The 20,929-nt window shown below is 37.7% G+C and overlaps 1 protein-coding gene across 2 annotated transcripts in view; it reads left to right on the forward strand.

The window, feature by feature from the left end:
• The window catches only part of LOC107400171 (vomeronasal type-2 receptor 116-like), a 40,524-nt gene that overhangs the window by 14,560 nt on the left and 5,035 nt on the right, over positions 1–20,929 (forward strand). Inside the window, exons 2-4 of one of the 2 annotated variants that reach the window (XM_076568001.1) lie at positions 5,243–5,534; positions 5,796–6,593; positions 7,958–8,185. In XM_076568001.1, coding sequence (XP_076424116.1) covers positions 5,243–5,534; positions 5,796–6,593; positions 7,958–8,185 — 1,318 coding nt within the window. The remainder of the gene's footprint in view (positions 1–5,242; positions 5,535–5,795; positions 6,594–7,957; positions 8,186–20,929) is intronic. The other variant, XM_076568005.1, reaches the window with a different exon arrangement.

A 20,929-nucleotide genomic window follows, 5' to 3' on the forward strand; every position in this document is an offset into this window, starting at 1 on the left:
ATTGACATGATGCTTTTTATGAAATTCTGAGGCCTCCATAACAGTTCCTATCAATAATTTTTCAATCTCATCTTTACCTTGTGCTAGACGGCCTGACAGACCCATATGGGATCAGTTGTTAGCTATATATAAAGGATGACTCCTATTCCTCATTACATCTTATAACTGAATAAATAGTGAAGTTTATTCTGACTCATAAGACATAAATTCTGTAGTCTCAATATGTAATATCACTTTTTCAGCATATTGAGAGTCAGTAACTGTTGAGAGGTTCTGAAAAATCCATTAAAATATACAGAATAGTGCACAATTTCGATTTTAGTACAGAATTTTAAGCACTTTGAAACACTTTAGTTAAATTTTTCTGATTTGTAACCTGCCTTTCCTTGTTTCTTTGCGTCTGTCTAAAATTTATGAATTTTACATATGGGTGTTTCCTGTACAATGTGAGGCAAAACCCAATCAGCTCTCTTTATAAGTTGAATTCTATAACTGTTGGGATATTTGCTATTAATCTCTCCCAAAAAAATTATTTCATCCTCTTTACCAAGTTTCATTGTCTGCCCATAATTTGTCAATGTCCTCCTTAGTTAAAGGTATGACTATTTTTGCTGGGACTATTACTGCTAACTGATTAAGTTTCAGTTTTCCTTTTTTTTTTTTTTTTTTTTTTTTTTTTTTTTTTTTGGTTTTTCGAGACAGGGTTTCTCTGTGTAGCTTTGCGCCTTTCCTGGAGCTCACTTGGTAGCCCAGGCTGGCCTCGAACTCACAAAGATCCGCCTGGCTCTGCCTCCCGAGTGCTGGGATTAAAGGCGTGCGCCACCACGCCCGGCTTCAGTTTTCCTTTTAAAATCAAGTCAGAGATCTTTTCCACATAAGTTTTAAATTTTTTTCTATTTATTTGATAGAATTATCATTCCAATATATCTTCCCTCATCATTTAAATTTCTGTAACAGAATGCTTAAAGGGTAAAATAACCAAAATATAATCAAGCTTGCTTGCACAAATCCACATGTCCTTCCTGTACTTTCTTTTCCACCAAGGCAAACTCTCTCTCAGCTTCAGATGATAAATCTCTTGGACTATTTAATTCCTTGTCACTGTTTAACGTTTTGAAAAAATCATTCAGTTCATCATTTTTTGCCCCAACAATGGTTCACAGCTAGGAAATATTTTTAAATAATCTTTAAAAATCATTAGGACTCTGCAATGGATCTCTTCTAATTTCTACTTTTGGGGTCTCATTTTTGTAGACCTATTTTGTATCCCAAATAATTAAAAGAATATCCTCTTTGTATCTTTTCAGCAGCAATTTGCAATCCCCAACATGGCAATGTTTTCTTTATTTCTTCAAACATTCTAAATTATCGGCATTGAATCACCCAGTAAAATATTGTCCATTCAATGATAAATTATAGACTTAGGAAACTGTTTATGTATTAATTCCAATGGCTGTGGTACACAATATTGGCATAGAGTTGGGCTATTTCACATTCCCTGTGGGAGAACCCTGTATTGATATCTCTTTCTTTTTTTGAGAATTATTATATGTAGAGACTGCAAAGGTGAATCTTTCTCTGTCCTTTTCTTGTAAGAGTATTAAAAAGCAACAGTCTTTTTTTAAAAATTTATTTTATAATTTAATTTAATTTTACATATCAGCCACGGATTCCACTGTCCTCCTCCTCCAGCCCCCCTCTCCCCTTCCCCCTGCCCACCCTCCATTCCCATCTCCTCCAGGGCAAGGACTCCCCTGGGGATTCAGCTTAACTTGGTAGATTCAATCAAGGCAGGTCCAGGCCCCTCCTCCCTTCACCCAGGCTGAGCAAAGTGTCCCTGCATAGTCCCAGGTTCCAAACAGTCAGCTCATGCAATAAGGAGAGGTCCCGGTCCCATTGCCTAGGGGCCTCACAAATCATCCAAGTAAATCAACTGTCTAAATTATCCAGAGTGCCTGATCCATGTGGGGTCTCCTTAGCTATTGTTTCATAATTCATGTGTCATGCTAGAACTCTCATCCAATGACTGATGCAAGCAGATGCAGAGATCCACAGCCATGCCCCAGGTGGAGCCTTAGGAGTCCAGTCATCGAGAAAGAGGAAGGGTTGTATGAGCAAGAATTGTTGAGACCATGATTGGAAAAAGCACAGGGACAAATAGCCAAACTAGTGAAAAGCAAGTTTTTAAATTGATAACTATAAGTGGCCATCCTTCAGGTAACAGAGTAGGCAAAGGAATTCCAGAATGTAGAGAGCCAATTGGTTGAATTACTTTGTTAATTGCTCTTATGTCTGTTACCATTCTCCAACTACCAGATTTATTTTTAACAACAAATACAGGAGAATTCCAAGAGCTGGTTGATTCTTCAATATACTGGACATTTAACTGCTCTTGTATCAGCTCTTCTAAAGCCTGCAGTTTCTCTGTTGTTAAAGGCCATTGCTGAACCTCTATAAGCTTGTCTTTTAACCATTATAAAGGTAGAGCTGTTGGTGTCTTTGGAGGATCATCAGTTGTTGTGCCCTGTTCTTGTACAATCTGGATGACTATTGACAGCTCTTTAGAATAATACCTTCGAATATCTCTGTCAGAAACATGTGTTAGTTTATGATTTGTTTCTGAGGTTGGAGGAATGGTAATCTAAGTAGTATTCCATTGTTGTAATAGATCAGAGCTCCATAAGTTCATAGCTATATTTTCCATATATATCGCTTTCATTTTCCTCTCTGTCCTGCTGGTCCTACACATTTGAGCCATCTTGCACTCTGGTTCACTTGAGATAATGTTCTATTCCCTAACGGTTGAACATTTACCTCCTGCACAGGCCAATTTGGATGCCAAAATTCTGATGCAATTATTGTCACATCCATACCCATGTCTACTAATTCTTCCAAAAAAACATAATTTATTCATATTTTTAATTTTGTTTTTTTTCATATACAGAAGTTTGTCAAAAATCTGCTTTATGATTCCTCCTGAATTTTCTATTTTTCTGCTGTAGTTGTTCTATCCTCCTGAGCAATCTGATTTAGTTCAATAGTCATTTGGTTATTTAATTGCTCTGAGTAGGGGTTTCTTTTATATGGCATAAAGGTCTGAACTGAATTTGGTGTTGGGGCCTATATGAAGGCCGTCTGGGAGTTTCCTGAAGGCAGAGGCAAAGGATTACATTGTCCCTTATTGATCTACATTTGTTGGTCTAACATTTACCATTTTCACACCTTCTGCATAATCCAGAATGGAGGGACATTCTTTTGCCATTGATCTTTAAATAAACATTCTTTCTAGGAACACCCTGTTTACAATTGCTTTTCTAATAATTTTGTTTACCGCAACCAAAACTTCTGACTTTTTTCCTCAAATGTTTTGAAATCACTTCTATCCACATCTCATCATGGTCATGAGATTCAGTATTAATTTTGTCCCTGATCCAATCATCCAAGGATGCTGATTTTGCTTTAATGGCCTGATTATTCTTTTGCATTCTTCATTTGCATTCTCAAAAGCTAAACATTCAATTATTTTTTTGTCCAGCTTCTGAATTTTGTATTATTCTATATACTGCTGAGGACAGCCTTTGTAAGAAATCTGTGAAGGATTCTCTGGGACCATGTACACCTTTTGTGAATGATTCAATTTTTTTTCTGCTTCCTCAATTCTGTTCCATGCATTCACTACTGCCATGTGACATAGAATTAAGGTTTGGTTATCATATAAACATTCTTTGCATATCAGCATATTTGCCTTATACAAGCAGTTGATCCTTGTAAATTTCCACACCTCTTGTTCTACCTCACATTTTTATTGTCTTAGCCTCCTCCTTTAACCATGTTCTCCATTGTAATTGTACTCCAGACTCTAGGACAGCTGTTACCAGTTCTTTCCAGTGCTGAGGAGGAATCCTATTACAAGTTTGCCATGAGCATAACTTTTGCTTTACAAGTGGAAAATGCATGCCATATGATACTCTAGCTTCGTTAAATCTCATTAAATCTCCAATTTCCACTAGAGTCCAGTTACCTTGTACAGGCCCTTAAGCAGGTAATTCCTGTAAAGCTACCAGATCAATTAAGTTTGATGGTTTGGAAAGAGGCTATCTTTCTGTAACCATATATGTCAATCCTGAAATTATTTCACCTTTAAATTCTTTCCTCTGGGTCTGAATTTCTCTATAAATTACTTTAACAGATTTTACTAAAGCTTTTATCTTGGCACTTAAATTGAACAACATTTTTAATACTATAATAAGGATGATTAAACAAATAATATTCATAATTGATGTTATATATATCCCATCAACAATATTCACCCTTTCATTTAATTGTTCCATTTTCAGACTGTCTAATGTGTTATCAAAAAATACCCATTTTGTTCCATTGTAAATATGTTTCCCAATTTTTTACTATGGGAAAAAATTGTCTTTCAACTAGTTTCTCCCTTTTATGTATCTTTATGACTTAACGTCTGCTTTGAACAGTAGATATCCAAGGGAATTTAAAAGCTGCTATCTAGTCTGCTGGTAGTCCAAAATTGGAAGTAAAAGAGAGAGGGGGTGGGCTATTAAACACCAGGAGAAAAAAATAACATATTCTAGCCTTCTGCTCTGGCCTGAGCCACACCTGGCCTGAGCCACAGAGTCAGTAACCCCAAAAGCAGTCCGGCCACTTGCAGCTCTGTGCCCTTGTAGCTCTGGCTGTGTCCAGCTAACCTTACCTCAACATACAAGAGCTTCCAAATTGTGTGATACTTCCTGTTTTCATGCACATTTATTACCTTGCTGTTCTCTCCCCTCATTGGCTCTTAGCCTAGCTGCCTCACTTCCTTGTCACTGCCTGTCTGTTTAGACCTCCAGGTCTGTATGGCTGTTAGTCATACTAAAGTTGTGTGTTCTGTTCCCTAGTATGTCCTTGAACACAGAGAAATCCTGCCTGCCACATGATCAGATCAAGGCATGTGCTACCAATGCCTTACTTTTGTGTTTATTTAAAATGGCTTGCTATTTCCTCTGATCTGCAGCCAAACTTTATTTATTAACATACAAATAAAATATTACTGCATTTCAACACAACAAAATATTGCCACATGCAGCTTATTACATCAATTCAAATTCATAGCACAGGACATTTGATTCAGTATTTGGGTCTGGTTGAAAATACCATCCAGTTTTGGATAGTCCTTCTGTTGAATACAAAGAATTATTTTTAGATCTCTGTCCATATTAACCATCATACCCTCTTACAGAACATCACCCGAAAACATCCAGTTTCCATTGGCCTTAACTTTTTCCATTGATGAAGTCAATAGAAACCCTGATCTTTTGCCAAATATGTCATTAGTATTTCAATTGCTGGAGGGTAGATGCAAGAATTTCCCAAAATTATCCAGTGTCATGCATTGGGATGAAGAAAATCAAGATAATTACCCTAATTATGAGTGTAAAGAAGAGTCTGGTTGTATAGTGGTGCTGACAGGACCAGATTTGGAAACATCTGCGATATTTGGGACATTCATGAACCCCGGGCTATCTCAACAGGTGAGATTTTTGTGCTGTGGGTTTTCAAGAAATTGTGACTCTGTTGGAACAATACCAAGATGCTAACAAGAGTATGTTGAATTATGTGAAACAGTGTGGTTCAAGAGTACTATTCAGAGACTTGATGTGGCTTCATTTCCTTTTTTGAAGTTGAGATGAGGGAAAATTATAGGTGAGAAGTTTTTATAGAACTCTTTGCTGAAAGTGTGTTTACATGTTCTTAGAAGTGTATGCTACCTCATGCTGCTCCTTGTGTCCTAGATCCTTCAGCTTACCTATGGACCTTTCCATACAATCCTGAGTGATCATGAAAAATTTCCCTATCTATATCAGATGGCCCCCAAGGATACAGCTCTACCCCTGGCAATGGTCTCTTTGATGCTTCACTTCAACTGGAACTGGATAGGAGTGGCCATCTCTGATACTGACCAGGGTACCCAATTTCTCTCACATTTGAGAACTGAGATGGAGAAAAATACAGTCTGCTTTTCCTTTGTAACCATGATCCCAGTCAACTTCCATTTATATATGTCAAGACCTGAAGTGTATAATAACCAAATAATAACATCATCTGCAGATGTAGTTATCATTTATGGTGACATTGACAGTACTCTAGCTGTGAGCTTTAAAATGTGGGTATCTCTAGGTATACACAGAATATTTTTGACCACATCACAGTGGGATGTCACTACAAGTAAGGGAGACACTACAATTGGCTCATCCCATGGGATACTAGCTTTTACACACCACCATTCTGAGATTTTTGGTCTTAAATCATTTGTCCAGACACTGAACCCTCTGAAATACACAGACGAATATCTTGCAAGGCTGGGATGGATGAACTTTAACTGTGAGGTCTCAGCTTCCAAGTGTAAGACAGTGAAGAATTGTTCATCCAATGCCTCATTACAATTTCTAATAGGACAGACTATTGACATGGCCTTTAGTGATGACAATTATGACATATATAATGCTGTGTATACTGCAGTCCATGCTATCCATGAGATGCTTCTTCAACAAGTGTATAATGGGAATGAACACTATGGTAACTGCTTGAAGGTAGAGTTTTTTCTATTGGATGAAATTATGTGTCATCAATATAGCCTTTAAGAGTCTGTCAGATGCCCCAATTTACTGGATGAGCAAATATTTAATCAAATAGGAATATTTTGAAATTATTTCCTGGTAAGGAATTAAATCTAGAGTCTGATATAAATATTAATGTCAAAGCAATGGAGTGGAGGACACAATTTTTCAAGGAATATCAGTAACGTAATTACAGAACACCTGAATATCATTTAACTTCTTCTATTACTGGAAATATAACAGTCCTTCCTCATTAATCCTCTCCATGATAAGAAGATGAGCCCTTGTTCATTGATTGTCAAATATGTGTTAATCAGTGTATGAGATGGTTTTCACAAGTGTTTTCAACTGATTATGCCCTAGTGAAGGCTCTAGTGACCTTCTTTGGCACACTGTGAGTAATTACACAGGAATTACAGTGTAACAGTGGTGGTGTTATTTATTTCTGGACATGCATGTGTCCTTGTGTGTGAATGAATGGTTCTCACAGTGTATGGGAGAATGATTCTTTTTTTCTGTGTATCTGTGTGTATATCTGCATTGCTGCATATATTGTGTATATCTGTCTATATGCATATCTATCTGTAGAAGTGAGCATAAATTTATCTTATGTCAATGTCTTTGTGCATGTGTGTTTGTTTTATGAATACTTTTAGTGAGTTTTTTCAGTTCAGCTGCATGTCACTACTGCATGTTTTGTGTATCTGCTTTCACATATGAATATCTGTTTTGCTGTGTTTGTGTGTGTGTGTGTATGTGTGTGTGTGTGTCTGTCTGTCTGTTAATCTTATATTGTGAGCATAAATTTGTATATGTCAATGTTTCTCTCTGTGGGTGTTTCAATATGTGTATGTCTCCCCATGTGTATTTGTCTATAAATGTGGCATTTGTGTGTGAGCCTCTGTGTTTTTCAGGTTTCTGTTTCTGTGTGTATGTTTGGGTTAGTATGACTCTCTGTTTCTGACTGTATTTTGATGTGTGTGTCTGACATACATACATGTGTGTATATTGTATGTATCACTATTATGTACTTATGTCTGTATGGATTTGAGTCTCTCTGTCTCTCTGTCTGTCTCTCTCTCTTTCTCTCTCTCTGCTTTTTTCTTACCAAATTTTGTGTCTGCATGCATGTCTGGTTTTCTCTTTGGTAGTTTCCTATGAAATATTTTAAATTCTAAGGATGTTATGAAACTTTAATTTATCCACTTGCTTTTAATTCTCTTATTGTATTTCTCTCCTGGACACCTTCAATAATGTTGCCTTTAAGAAGAAATATGTGTATGTTTTCTGACATCAAAAAAGGACACATACATTATAGAATACTGCCTCTCTTTCAGCTGCAATCCTTTCTGAGGAAGACTCATTTCACTAATCCTGTTGGAGAAAACGTGAATATGAACCAAAGAGAAAACCTACAGGCAGAGTATGACATTTTCCAGATTTGGAATTTCCCAAATGGATTTGGACTCAAGGTGAAGATAGGAGAGTTTAGTCCATATTTTCCACATGGTCAACTGCTCCATTTATATGAAGACATGATAGAGTTGGCCACAGGAAGTAGACAGGTGGGTCTGAATAACTGTAATTATTTCTGTCATACAGCAGTAACACTGTCAAGTGGGTCCATTTGTTCTTCCTTGTAACTGATGCACTGAAATAGACTGTCACATTAAGAAGCATTTTCTAGCTTCCCTCTTTATGTCTCTTCTTTTCAGTTCTTGATGTGACATTTTGTTAATTCTTTGAGGTTCTCAGACATGCATACCATGCATAGAGTGATTTTTCAATCATTCCAGAACATGTATTTTGTTTTTATTACAAAAAGAATATTAATAGTTATTACTGTACTATATCATTTCCCACAAAGCATGCAATATCCTCTTGATACTACTCTGATTACTATGCAGTGCTTGTCCCTTTTTCTGCTGACCCTCTGACATAGATGCTGAAAGACTGAGGGAAAATGTAAGGAGGAGAAAGGTAAACACATGCAAACCATTAATTATTATTAAATAATTTTTAAGCCTTTGTACCAAGTGGTCCTAAATTGCCAACATCACTAACCAAATATTAAGATAACGTTATCATGGCTCATTGAGATTCCTTATGAATTGTAACTTTGCTTTCTTTCTTTCTTTCTTTCTTTCTTTCTTTCTTTCTTTCTTTCTTTCTTTCTTTCTTTCTTCCTTCCTTCCTTCCTTCCTTCCTTCCTTTCTTTCTTTCTTTCTTTCTTTCTTTCTTTCTTTCTTTCTTTCTTTCTTTCTCTCTGCCTCTGTCTCTTTCTTTGATCCTTTTTTCTATTAAATGTGTATGGATGTCTTGTCTGCATATATGTCTCTGCAACACTGGTATGCCTGGTGCATATGGATGCCAAAACAATGGCTTGAATCTCTGGGTGGTAGAGAGAGTGCAGGGCTTCCCAGTGGGTGCTGAAAATCATACTTGAACCCTGTATATAAGAAGTAATTGTTATAGACACTTGAGCCAATTTTCCAGCCTAAAAGCATGTTCTTAAAAAAATACTCAATACAGGAACATTTCTTGGTCCCATTAGTTCTTTATAATTCTCTCAAACAAACAAGGGTGTGCCTATTTTCCTCACCTTTGTGGGGAGGAGGTATTTATTGGTAGTAAAAGAAATAGCTTTGGAAATTTATAAATGATGTATACTTCTATGAACCTAAGGTATATTATAGGAATGAATTCTGATGTGGGTGGTTTTAAGGTATCCAGTTCAAACTTTCTGACAGCTCTCATTGGTCCTAGAGGTGAGTGACTCTTCATACCCAGTGAGCCCTGCCCCTAGGATCCATTCCTGGCCACAACCATTTCCCCCAGTAACACTGGCCCAACTCGACCTCAGTTGCTGACAAGTAGGCAGGGCTCCTGCAAGAAGGCCTTCCCTCACCATGACCTCCCAGTGGACCCTGCAATCTACATGCCCTTTCCCCATACCCATCCAACAGAGACCCCAGGAACTTCCTGAAGCTAGGAAAACAACCCCCAGCTATCATCAGGCCTAGAGAGAGCTCTCATTGGACAAAGAGCTGTCACTGGAACAAGAGTAACCTCAGGAGACAGGGAATCTGCCAGCCCTCATCAGAACAAGAGTAGCTTTTGTAGTAATAGAATCTTCCACCTCTCAGTGTACCAAGAGAGGCTTCCTGAAACACAGAATCTGTCAAATCTGACTGAACCGAGACCCCTGATAAGACCAAGAGTGGAACAGTGAGCCACAGAATCAACTAGCTTGGGTTGATCCAAGAGAAGCTCTCCAAGACACAGAATCTGTCTGCTCCAATTAGACCAAGACTACGATGGGGCTGAGATGTCTCCCTGAGCCACAGACACAACAAGCACAGAGTGGACCAACAGCAACTCGCTAAGACAGAGGGCCCTCTTATACCCATTAGAGGAAGAGATGGGCCAATGTCAAGGCAGAAGCACATACAACAACATAAAGAGCAATACAACATCACCAGAACGAAGCCCTCCTCCAACAGCTAGGCCTGAACATCACAAGGTAGAAAAAGAGGAATAAAGCAACATTAGGAATAGCATCATGAAGATGCTAGAGGCTTTTCAAGAAAAAATGTAACTGAAGAAGAGACTAACAAAAAAGTAGAAGAAATCAATAAAGAAATTGACTAAAAGAAATAAAAAATTGGAAGAAGTCTATAAAGAAAGGGAGGAAAAGATAAATAAAAACTGGAAGAAAACAATAAATCCCTTAAATAAAATCATGAACAATCAATTAAACAGGTGAGGGAAACAGTTCAAGACTTGAAAAGGGAAATAGAAACAACGAAGAAGACACAAACAGAAGGAATGCTAGAAATAAAAATCTGAATAATCGATCAGGAAACACAGATGCAAGCATAACCAAGAGAATACAAGAGATGGAAGAGAGAATCTCTGGTGTAGAAGATACAATACAGGAAATAGATTTGTCAGTCAAAGAAAATACCAAAGTAAAAAAAGTCATAACACAAAATGTCCAAGAAATGTGGGACACCATGAAAGAACAAACCAACAAATAATAGGGATAGAGGAAGCAGAAGAATACCAACTCAAAGGCACAGAAGATATATTCAGCAAGATCATAGGAGAAAACTTGCCCAACTTAAAGAAGGAAATACCTATGAAAATAAAAGAAAGCTATAGAACACAAAACAGACTAGACACTCAAAAAAGTCTCTTTGCCACATAACAAAAACTAAATGTACAGAATAAAGAAAGAATATTAAGAGCAGGTATAAGGAAAAAGACCAAGTGACTTATAAAGGCAAACCCACCAGAATAACACCCGATTTCTCAATGGAGATTTGAAAGCCAGAAGCACTGGGACAGATGTAATGCAGACACTAAGAGACCATGGATGCCAGCCTAGAGTAATATACCCAGCAAACTTTCAATCATCATAGACGGAGTGAATAAGACATTCCAAGACAAAACCAGATTTAAACAATACCTACCCACAAATCCAGCACTACAGAAAACAGTAGAATAATTCCTACCTAAGGAAGTCAGATACACCCCAAAACCACAGGCAATAGATAACCTCACAACAGTAACCCGAAAGAAGTGAAGTACACACACTACCACCAAAAAAAAAATAACAGGAATGAACAATCACTTGTCATTAATATCCCTTAACATCAATGGATTAATTCACCCATAAAAAGACACAGGCTAACAGAATGGATAGAAAAGCAGGACCCAACTTTTTGCTGCATACAGGAAACACACCTCAATTTCAAAGATAGATACTACCTCAGAATAAAATCCTGGGAAAATTTTTTTCCAATCAAATGATCTTAAGAAGCAAGCTGTATAGACATCCTAATACCCAGCAAAATAGATTTCAAACTAAAATCAATAAAAATAGATCAAGGAGAGCATTACATACTCTTCATAGGAAAGATCCACCGAGATGAAGTTTCAATTTTGAACATTTGTCCCCCAAACACAAGGGCACCCACATATGTAAAAGAAACGTTATTAAAGCTTAAATCACAAATAAAAACTCACGCATTAATAGTGGAGACTTCAACACCTGACTACTGTACATATGTGCCAAATCAAAACTTTACAGAGAAATAAGGGACTTAGCTGTTGTTATGACTCAAATGGACTTAATCCATATCTACTGAAGATTTCATCCTAACAAAAAAGAATATACCTTCTTCTCAGCACCCCATGGAAACTTCCCTAAGTTCAAACACATACTCTGCCACAAAGCAAATCTCAACTGACACAAAACTATTATAATACCCTCCTGTGTTCTATCAGACCACCATGGTTTAAAGTTAGATTTCAACAACAACAAAAATGACAAAAAGCCTGCAATCTCATGGAAACTGAATAATGCTCAACTGAATCACCAATGGGTCAAGGAAGAAAGAGAAAGAAATTAAAGACTTCTTGAACATCAATGAAAATGAATATATCACATACCCAAAATTATGGGACACCATGAAAGCAGTGCTAAGAGGAAAATTCATAGCACTAAATGCCCACACAAAGAATTTGGAGAAATCTCATACTAGTAACTTAATAGCACATCAAAAGATCTAGAATAAGAAGAAGCAAAGTCACCCAGGAGATACAGATGCCAGGAAGTAATCAAATACAGAGCTAAAATCAATAAAATAGAAATGAAGAGAACAAACAATGAAACAAAGTGTTGGTTCCTTGAGAAAATCAACAAGATAGACAAGACTTTATCCAAATTAACCAAAAGCTAGAGAGAGAGAGCATTCAAATTAGCAAAATCAGAAATGAAAAAGGAGACATAACGATTAACAATGAGGAAATCCAGAGAATCATCAGGTCATACTTCAAAAACCTGTACTCCACAAAACTGGAAAATCTAAAAGAAATGGACAATTTTCTGTAGAGGTACCACATACCTAAGTTAAATCAACACCAGCTAAACTATTTAAATAGACCAATAACCCCTAAGGAAATAGAAATAGTGATTGAGTTTTTCAACCAAAAAAATTCCAGGAAGAGATGATTTCAGTACAGAATTCGTCCAGATCCTCAAAGAAGAGTTAATACCAATACTCTTTAAATTGTTCCATACAATAGCAACAGAAGGAATATTGCCAAACTCCTTCAATGAGGCTACAATTACCCTGATTGCAAAACCAAACAAAGATACAACAGAGAAAGAGAACTACAGATTGATCTCCCTCATGAACATTGATGCAAAAATACTCAATAACATATTGGCAAACAGACTCCAAGAATACATCAAAACAATTATCCACCGTGATTAAGTATGCTTCATTCCCAGAGATTCAAGGGTGATTCAACATATGAAAGCCTGACCATGTAATACAACAAATAAACAAACTGAAAGAAGAAAACCACATGATAATCTCACTAGATGCAGAAAAGGCCTTTGACAAATTCCAACACTCCTTCACGATAAAGGCCTTGGAGTGATCAGGAATACAGGGAACAGATCTAAACATAATAAAAGCAATTTCCGGTAAGCCAACAGCCAACATCAAAGTAAATGGAGAGAACTCAAATCAATTCCCCTAAAATGGAACAAGACATGGCTGTCTGCTCTCCCCACAATTATTCAATATAATACTTGAAGTTCTATTCAGAGCAATAAAACAACATAAGCATATCAAGGGGATACACATTGGAAAGGAAGAAGTCAAGATTTCACTATTTGCAGATGACATTATAGTATACATAAGTCACCCCCAAAATTTGACCAAGGCATTTATACAGCTTATAAACACCTTCAGTAATGTAGAATGATACAAGATAAACTAAAAAAAACAGTAACACTCCTGTATACAAATGACAAATGGACTGAGAAAGAAATCAGAGAAACGTCACCCTTTACAATATCCACAAATGATATAACTTACCTTGGGGTAACTCTAAATAAGCAAGCATAGGACTTGTATGAAAAGCACTTTAAATCCCTGAAGAAAGAAATTGAAGATGTCAGAAAATGGAAAGATCTCCCTTACTCATGGAAAGGTAGGATTAACATAGTTAAATGCCAACATTATCCAAAGCAATCTACGGATTTAGTGCAATCCCCAACAAAATCACAACACAATTCTTCACAGACCTGGAAAGAACAATACTTAACTTTATATGGAATAAAAAAAACCAGAATAGCTGAAAGACCCCTGTACAATAAAACAGCCTCTGGATGCATCATGATCCCTGACTTCAAGCTCTAATATAGAGCTACAGTTATAAAAACAGCTTGATACAGTCATAAAAACTGACATGTGGACTAATGGAACCAAAGTGAAGATGCTGACATTAATCCACACACCTACGAACATATGATTTTTTGCAAAGAAGCCAAAACTGTACAATGGAAAAAAGAAAGCATCTTCCAGAAATGGTGCTGGCATAACTGGATGTCAACATGACTGCTGATAGATCCATATCTGTCACCAGGCACCAAACTTAAGTCCAAGTGGATCAAAGACCTCAACATTAATCCAGCCACTCTAAACCCGACAGAAGAGTAAGTAGGAATTAGTCTTGAACTCATTAGCATAAGAGATCACTTCCTAAATATAACACCAGTAGCACAGACACTGAGAGCAACCATTAATAAATGGGTCCTCTTGAAACTGAGAAGCTTTGTAGGGCAAAGGACACAGTCAATAAGACAAAACGACAGCCTACAGAATGGGAAAAGATCTTCACCAACCCCACATCTGACAGAGAGTTGATATCCAGAATATATAAAGAAGTCAAAAATTTAGAAATCAAAATACCCAAGAGTCCAATTTAAAATAGGCTATAGAGATAAACAGAGAATTCTCAACAGAAGAATCTCAAATGGCTGAAAGACATTTAAGGAATTGCTCAACACCTTTAATCATCAGGGAAATGCAGGTCAAAATGACTCTGAGATACCATCTTACACCTGTCAGAATGACTATTATCAGAAATACTGAAGACAGCTTCTGTTGGAGAGGATGTGGAGTAAGTGGAATGCTCCTACACTGTTGGTGGGAATGCAAGTTTGTACAACCACTTTGGAAATCAATATGGTGCTTTCTTAGAAAATTGGGAATCAACCTCCCTCAAAATCAACCTCCCAGCTATACCAGTCTTGGCCGTATACCCAAGGAATATTCAATCATACCACAAGGACACATGCTCAACTATGTTCATAGCAGCATTTTTTGTAATAGCCAGAACCTGGAAACAACATAGATGCCCATCAACTGAAGAATAGATAAATAAAATATGGTACAGATAAACAATGGAGTACTACTTAGCAGAGAAAAAAACAATGACATCATGAGGTTTTCAGGCAAATGGATGGCACTAGAAAATATCATCCTGAGTGAGGTAACCCAGACTCAGAAAGACAAACATGGTATGTACTGACTCATAAGTGGATACTAGATGTAAAGCAAAGGATAACCAGACTGCAACTCACAACTCCAGGGAGGCTGCCTAGTAAAGAGGACCCTAAGAAAGACACAGGGATCATGCAGCGACAGAGAAATGGATGAGATCTACAGGAGCAAACTGGATGTGAGGGGAAGTAATGGAGGACAAGGGAGGGGGAAAGTGAGCTTAGGGGATCAGGAGGTCTCAGCTGGGTCAGGAACAGAGGGGGAGAACAAGGAAAGAGACATGATGATAAATGAAGACCCCATGGGAATGGTCAAGAGAGTGCCTGAGATGACCTACTCTGATGATGGGATGGCTGAACACCCTAACTGTCATAATAGAACTCTTATACAGTGACTGTTGGAAGCAGATGTAGAGATCCACAGCTAATCCACAGGTGGAGCTCCAGGAGTCCAACCTGAGAGAGAGAGTAGGGATGATATGAGTAATAGATATCGATACCATGATTCGAAAAAGCACAGGGACAAATAGCCAAACTAGTGGAAACACACAAACAGTTTACCAATAGCTGAGGAGGCCACATGTAACTGGAACAGTCTCTCTGAATAAGTGAGACAGTTGATGAGCTTGAAGTGTTTAGGACCTCTTCCCCACACACAGTGGGATTGGGACCTGTCCTTGATGCATGATCTGGCTTTTTGGCACCTAGGGCCTTTTTGAGACACATTGCTCAGCCTTGTTGTAGGTAGGAGGCGACTGGACCTGCCTCAGCTGAATATACCAGGCTAGGCTGAATCCCCAGGGCAGACCTTGCCTTGGAGTAGGTGGGAATGGGGGATGTTTTGGGGGGTTATGTTGGTGGATGGGAGAAGGGAGGACAGAAGAATCCCTGGCTGAAAGGTAAAATTAAATTAATTATAAAATAAAATTATTTATAAAAAACAATCCCAGCACTTGGGAGGCAGAGCCAGGCAGATCTCTGGTAGTTCAAGGCCAGACGGGGCTACAGATTGAATTCCAGGAAAGGCTCAAGCTACACAGAGAAACCCTGTCTCGAAAAACCAAAGTAAATAAATAAAATAAAAAACCTCCATATACTCAGTATTTGCTATCCAGAGTCTAGGCTTGGGGCCTCAGGACTCCAGGGGCAGCCCATTTGGTCTGTTCAGGGCCTTGGAGCTATGGTAGCGTCTGATGCCCTTGCAAACTGCTGTGTCTCCTGCACTGATTTCCTGCATTCCCAGCGTCCCAGTCTAGGGCTAGGCACTGATGGAACCATGGCAATGTTCACTCTGGCCAGGCTGCTGCATTTCCAGAAAACCAAATATGAAAGGTTTGCTGTTGAGTGGTGGGGTGGTAGACAGGGGTCAGGACACAGTTCCAGTCATAGCCTTAAATATAAGTATGTTCAATGACATACTGAAAAAAGAATTTAAAAATGATTATAACAATGTTCCAGAATGCCAAACAGGACACAAATCACCTTCAGGACAATGTAATGAGATTAAAATATTACATGCACTAAAGAACGGAGAGAACATATGACAGATACATTCCTAAATGTACAAAATTATGAAAAAGTCAAACAAAAATATGCAAAGGAAATAAAATAAATCCAAAATATCTCAGTAAAACTTTTCTCCAGAGGAATATTTAGAGTTGAAGACAAGTTGGCAGCCTTGAAGACCAAGCAGAATATTTAGAAACCTGAAATTTTGACAAAGATAAAAATTAGGACAAATGAAATATTTATAGGACCAGGGAGGGGGATACCATTAAACAATCAAATTTACAAACAATGGGCAGAAGAGAAGAAGAAGGACTCACAATTACATCAACAGTATATCCAGTAAAATACGATGGGAATTTTCCAAAATACAGTGAGACTGGTGGCCATCTTCAGGCAGGGCATTTAATATCGGAAAAGAACCTTCCTGTCACATATCTTAATTAAAACTTGATTTATACATAAAAAGGAAGGAAATTAACGGTTGCAGAGAGGGAAAAACATTTCATAGAAAGGCCCCTTCTAGTGAACAGCAGATTTCTTCATGAACTTTATAAAGGGGAAAATAACAGTGATGCAATCCAAGCAGCTAAAGATGTTACTGTACCCAACAAAGTTATTTATAGTCAAAGCAGGCTGTGAGTCTCTTCAGGGGTATAAACTTGAGTGCATCTGGAATTTATCAAAACAAAAATGGAGGGCACACTTGAGAGATATTTTTACTTAGTTGGAAGTAGGAAGATCAATTTGTTACCCAGATCTTTGAGATAGGGAGATAGGCCTTATATTAGGTGACAGTGGTACATGTCTTTAATCTGAGCACTGTAGAGTCAGAGGCAGAGGGATCTTTGTGTTCTAGGCCAGCCTCTTTTACAGAGAGAGCTCCAGGACAGCCAGAGCTACAATGAGAAACCATGTCTCTAAAACAAAACCCAAAAAAAGAAGAAAAAGGAAGTCATGCCTGTAATTGGCATGTTTTAACCTGGGAAAAGACACATCTTTTATCTGGATATTAAGTTGGAAAGACACAACTTAGAATTACATCATTTGATTTTGAAAGTCTCCCCTCTGTGCTGGAAGCCTATATAAGGACATTTAAAAAGGAAACTTGTGTTCTTTGCTCTCTCTCATCTTTCTAGCAAGTCCATTTCTTCACTGGCATTAGAGCGATCTATGGTATTTAAGTGTTTTCTGAAGATCAGCTCACACATTCCACATAATAGAATGAGAAGTTTCTACATTTTGGATTGTCATTGATGCCTAGTTATTTATAGATTAGCTAGACTGCATCCTAGAAGACTTTCTAATAAATTGTGTGAATCCATATATACGTATAAGTATGAGAGAAAGTCAGAGAAACAGAGTGAAGGAGACAGAGAGACAGAAAGATTCATTCTGTAAGTTCATTAAGGACGTTAACAAATACTAAGACAGATCAATGTTGCATGATATATATGAGTTTTAAGAATTCATAATCACTAACATTTCTATGAAAGACACTTGAAGAACTAATACACACTGAAAATTAAGATAAATATGAATGGTCAAAGAAGAGAAAGACAGCAAACATTACAACACCAGATAGAAAAACAAATGTTATCAAACTGTATCAAATATTGCAATAACAAAAATGGATAATAATTACAAATGATTATCAATATAAAATTAATGTCAATCTTCACATTCTCTAATCATAATACATGAACAGATTGTTTTTTTTTTCAAACCAACATTCATTTTTTTCTTCTCAAAACAAACCTTACTTACAAATGTAGAGAGATTACTTCTGTAAATACAGAGGGAAAGAATTTTGAAGAAGTAGGACATAATAAAGTAAATGAGAGACTAAACACTTGGATGGACATGGTGGAAAAATTCTCAAATAAACACTGACTAATATAAGTCAACAACACAACAGAAAGTTCTGTCCCTGTGACAAATATAGCTTCATTCCAGGGATATAGGGATGGTTCAGCATATGCAGGTCAGCTAAGTAAATGGGGCACATAAATAGATTCAAGCATAGGACTACATGATTATCCAAATATGTGCAGAATGTGCTCTTAACAAAGTCCAGTATCCAATCAGATTTAAAAGTTAAAAAAACAAAAACCTAACATAATAGAAAGAACACATCTTGACTTATTGAAGTTTTCTTTTATATTAAATAATTTTTCCCAGCCCAATCACATAAGGAGTTTTTCCTATGGCAATCTTATTGACACCATTATACTACAGGAAGAGAAATTCAAAGAATTGCAATAAAAGTCCTAGTGAAGCCAGGTGTATGTGGTGGTGCATGTCTATAATCAAACTCTTGGATGGAGAGGCAGGCAGACCTTCTCAGTTTATGGCCAGTGTGGTGTACATTGTGAGTCCAAGTGAGCTAGGGTTGCATATATAGAACCTCCCTCAAAAGAAATGAGCAAAAATTAGACAGTGATGATTCTTTTCTAGTTATATCCACTTGCTTTAAAATTTCATGATGTCATTGTTTTTTGCTGCTGAGTAATTATGTAAATGTATCACATTTCCTTTATCCATACTTTGCATGAGGGTCATTATCCTTAGTGAGTTAACCAAGACCCAGGTACAGAAACATGGGAAGTGCTCACTCATTAACTGAACATAAGATGTAAAGCAAATGATAACACTTGCACCAGAGAAGGAAGTTAAAAAGGACATGAAGAGAGAAACATGGATCAGCCTAGGAGGGGAAATTCCTGGAATCTCCTGGATAAACTGAGCGAAGGGGACATGAGCTTTTGTGATGGCCAAGTTGGTGGAGGGATGGAGAGGGAGAGCAATGAAGGATATATATTGAGAGAATAGGTAATTATGGCATTATGGGTATAGGAAGAAACCTGGTACCAGAGAAACACCTAGGATTCTACAAGATGGGCCCAGTTAAGATTCCTAGAGAGAGTAGCTGAACAGGCCTTATCGTATAATCATAATGGTGAGTTCCCTAATTGTATCATGGAGTCTTCATCTAGTAACTATGGAAGCAGATGATTAGATGCACAGCCAAACACTGAGCCAAACTCTGGGAGTCCAGTTGAATAGAGGAGGGATTATATGTGCAAGTAGGGTCCAGATCATGACAGGACACCCCACAGAGACAGCTGACCAGAGTAGTGGAAGCTGAGGGAATGTAGACCAACAGCTAGGGAGCCTTCATGGGACTTACCTAATCCCTGTGCATGTGGGTCATAAATGTATAGCTTGGTCTGTTTGTATTCCCTTGCAGTGTGACCAAGATCTGTCATTGGCACATAAGCTGTCTTTTTAGAACCTATTCCCTATGGTGGGATTAATCACCCAGCTTGATGCAGGGGGGTGGAGCTTGGCCCTTCCTCAACTTGGTATGCCATGCTATTTTGACTCCCATGGAAGGCCTTACCCTTTCTGAGGAGTGGGTGTTGTAGTAGAGAGGAATGGTGGAGAGGGAACTGGATAAGAGGAGGGAGGGGAATATGTGGTTGGCAAATAAATTAAATAATTTAATGAAAAATAAAAAAGAAATTGGATGAGAAGATACATTTTCTCCACTCATCTTCAAAATAGTCCTTAATATCATAGCAAGTACAAAAAGAAATGGTAAACATGAAATACAGAAACAAGGAAAGAAATGTGCCTACTTGTAGCACATCTCTTTTAGTTTGAAGAGATATTTTCCATGTTTCTGATATCCATTATCCTACTTTGTTGCACTGTTGCTGTGATTAAACACTGACCATAAGCAAACTCAGGAGGAAGTGTTAATTAGGTTCATTGGTTACAGTAAATGGAAGACAAAGCAAGGATCTGGATCCTTCAATTAAAGTATAGACCCTGAAGGAACATTGTCTACTGCTTTGCTCTGGTTGATTTCTCCTATGACCCTGCCTAGGGACAGCACTACCCACAGTAGAATGGGGACTCATACATCAATTATGCAGTAATAAAATGCATAAATAATATGACAGCCAGCTAGTTCAATGGAGAGAAATATTTTAGTTATGCTTCCCTCTAACTTCTGTAATGTACTTTCTGTCAAGGTGAAATTAACTAGACAAATCAGTTTGCAAGCTCGATGGTATTTGCCCAGAGCAAAGAACCCATTCTTATTCCTAAATTTCTAAGACTGGGAAGCTACTCAAATTACATCAGATTGTTTCCATACATTCGCTTGTAGCATGAATCTTAATGTTTTTATTAATAAAACCAAACTTAAGGCCAGTTACTGGGGTGAACACTGGAAGATCAGAGAGACAGTACAAGACACAGCTAACCTCACCTGGACAACTTCTCAGCTGATCTTGTTTCCTCAGAGTGGAAGCCTCTGTGTCCTCATATCTGAATGGCTCTCAGCTGAACTGTGCTGCTCAAAACACAAAAGCTTAACCAGCCAAATGCTTAACCAGCCAAATGTTTCTTGTTCCTGATCCTCATGCCT

Source organism: Peromyscus maniculatus, chromosome 1 (genome assembly GCF_049852395.1).
Source record: "Peromyscus maniculatus bairdii isolate BWxNUB_F1_BW_parent chromosome 1, HU_Pman_BW_mat_3.1, whole genome shotgun sequence".
NCBI classification, from domain to species: Eukaryota; Metazoa; Chordata; class Mammalia; order Rodentia; family Cricetidae; genus Peromyscus; species Peromyscus maniculatus.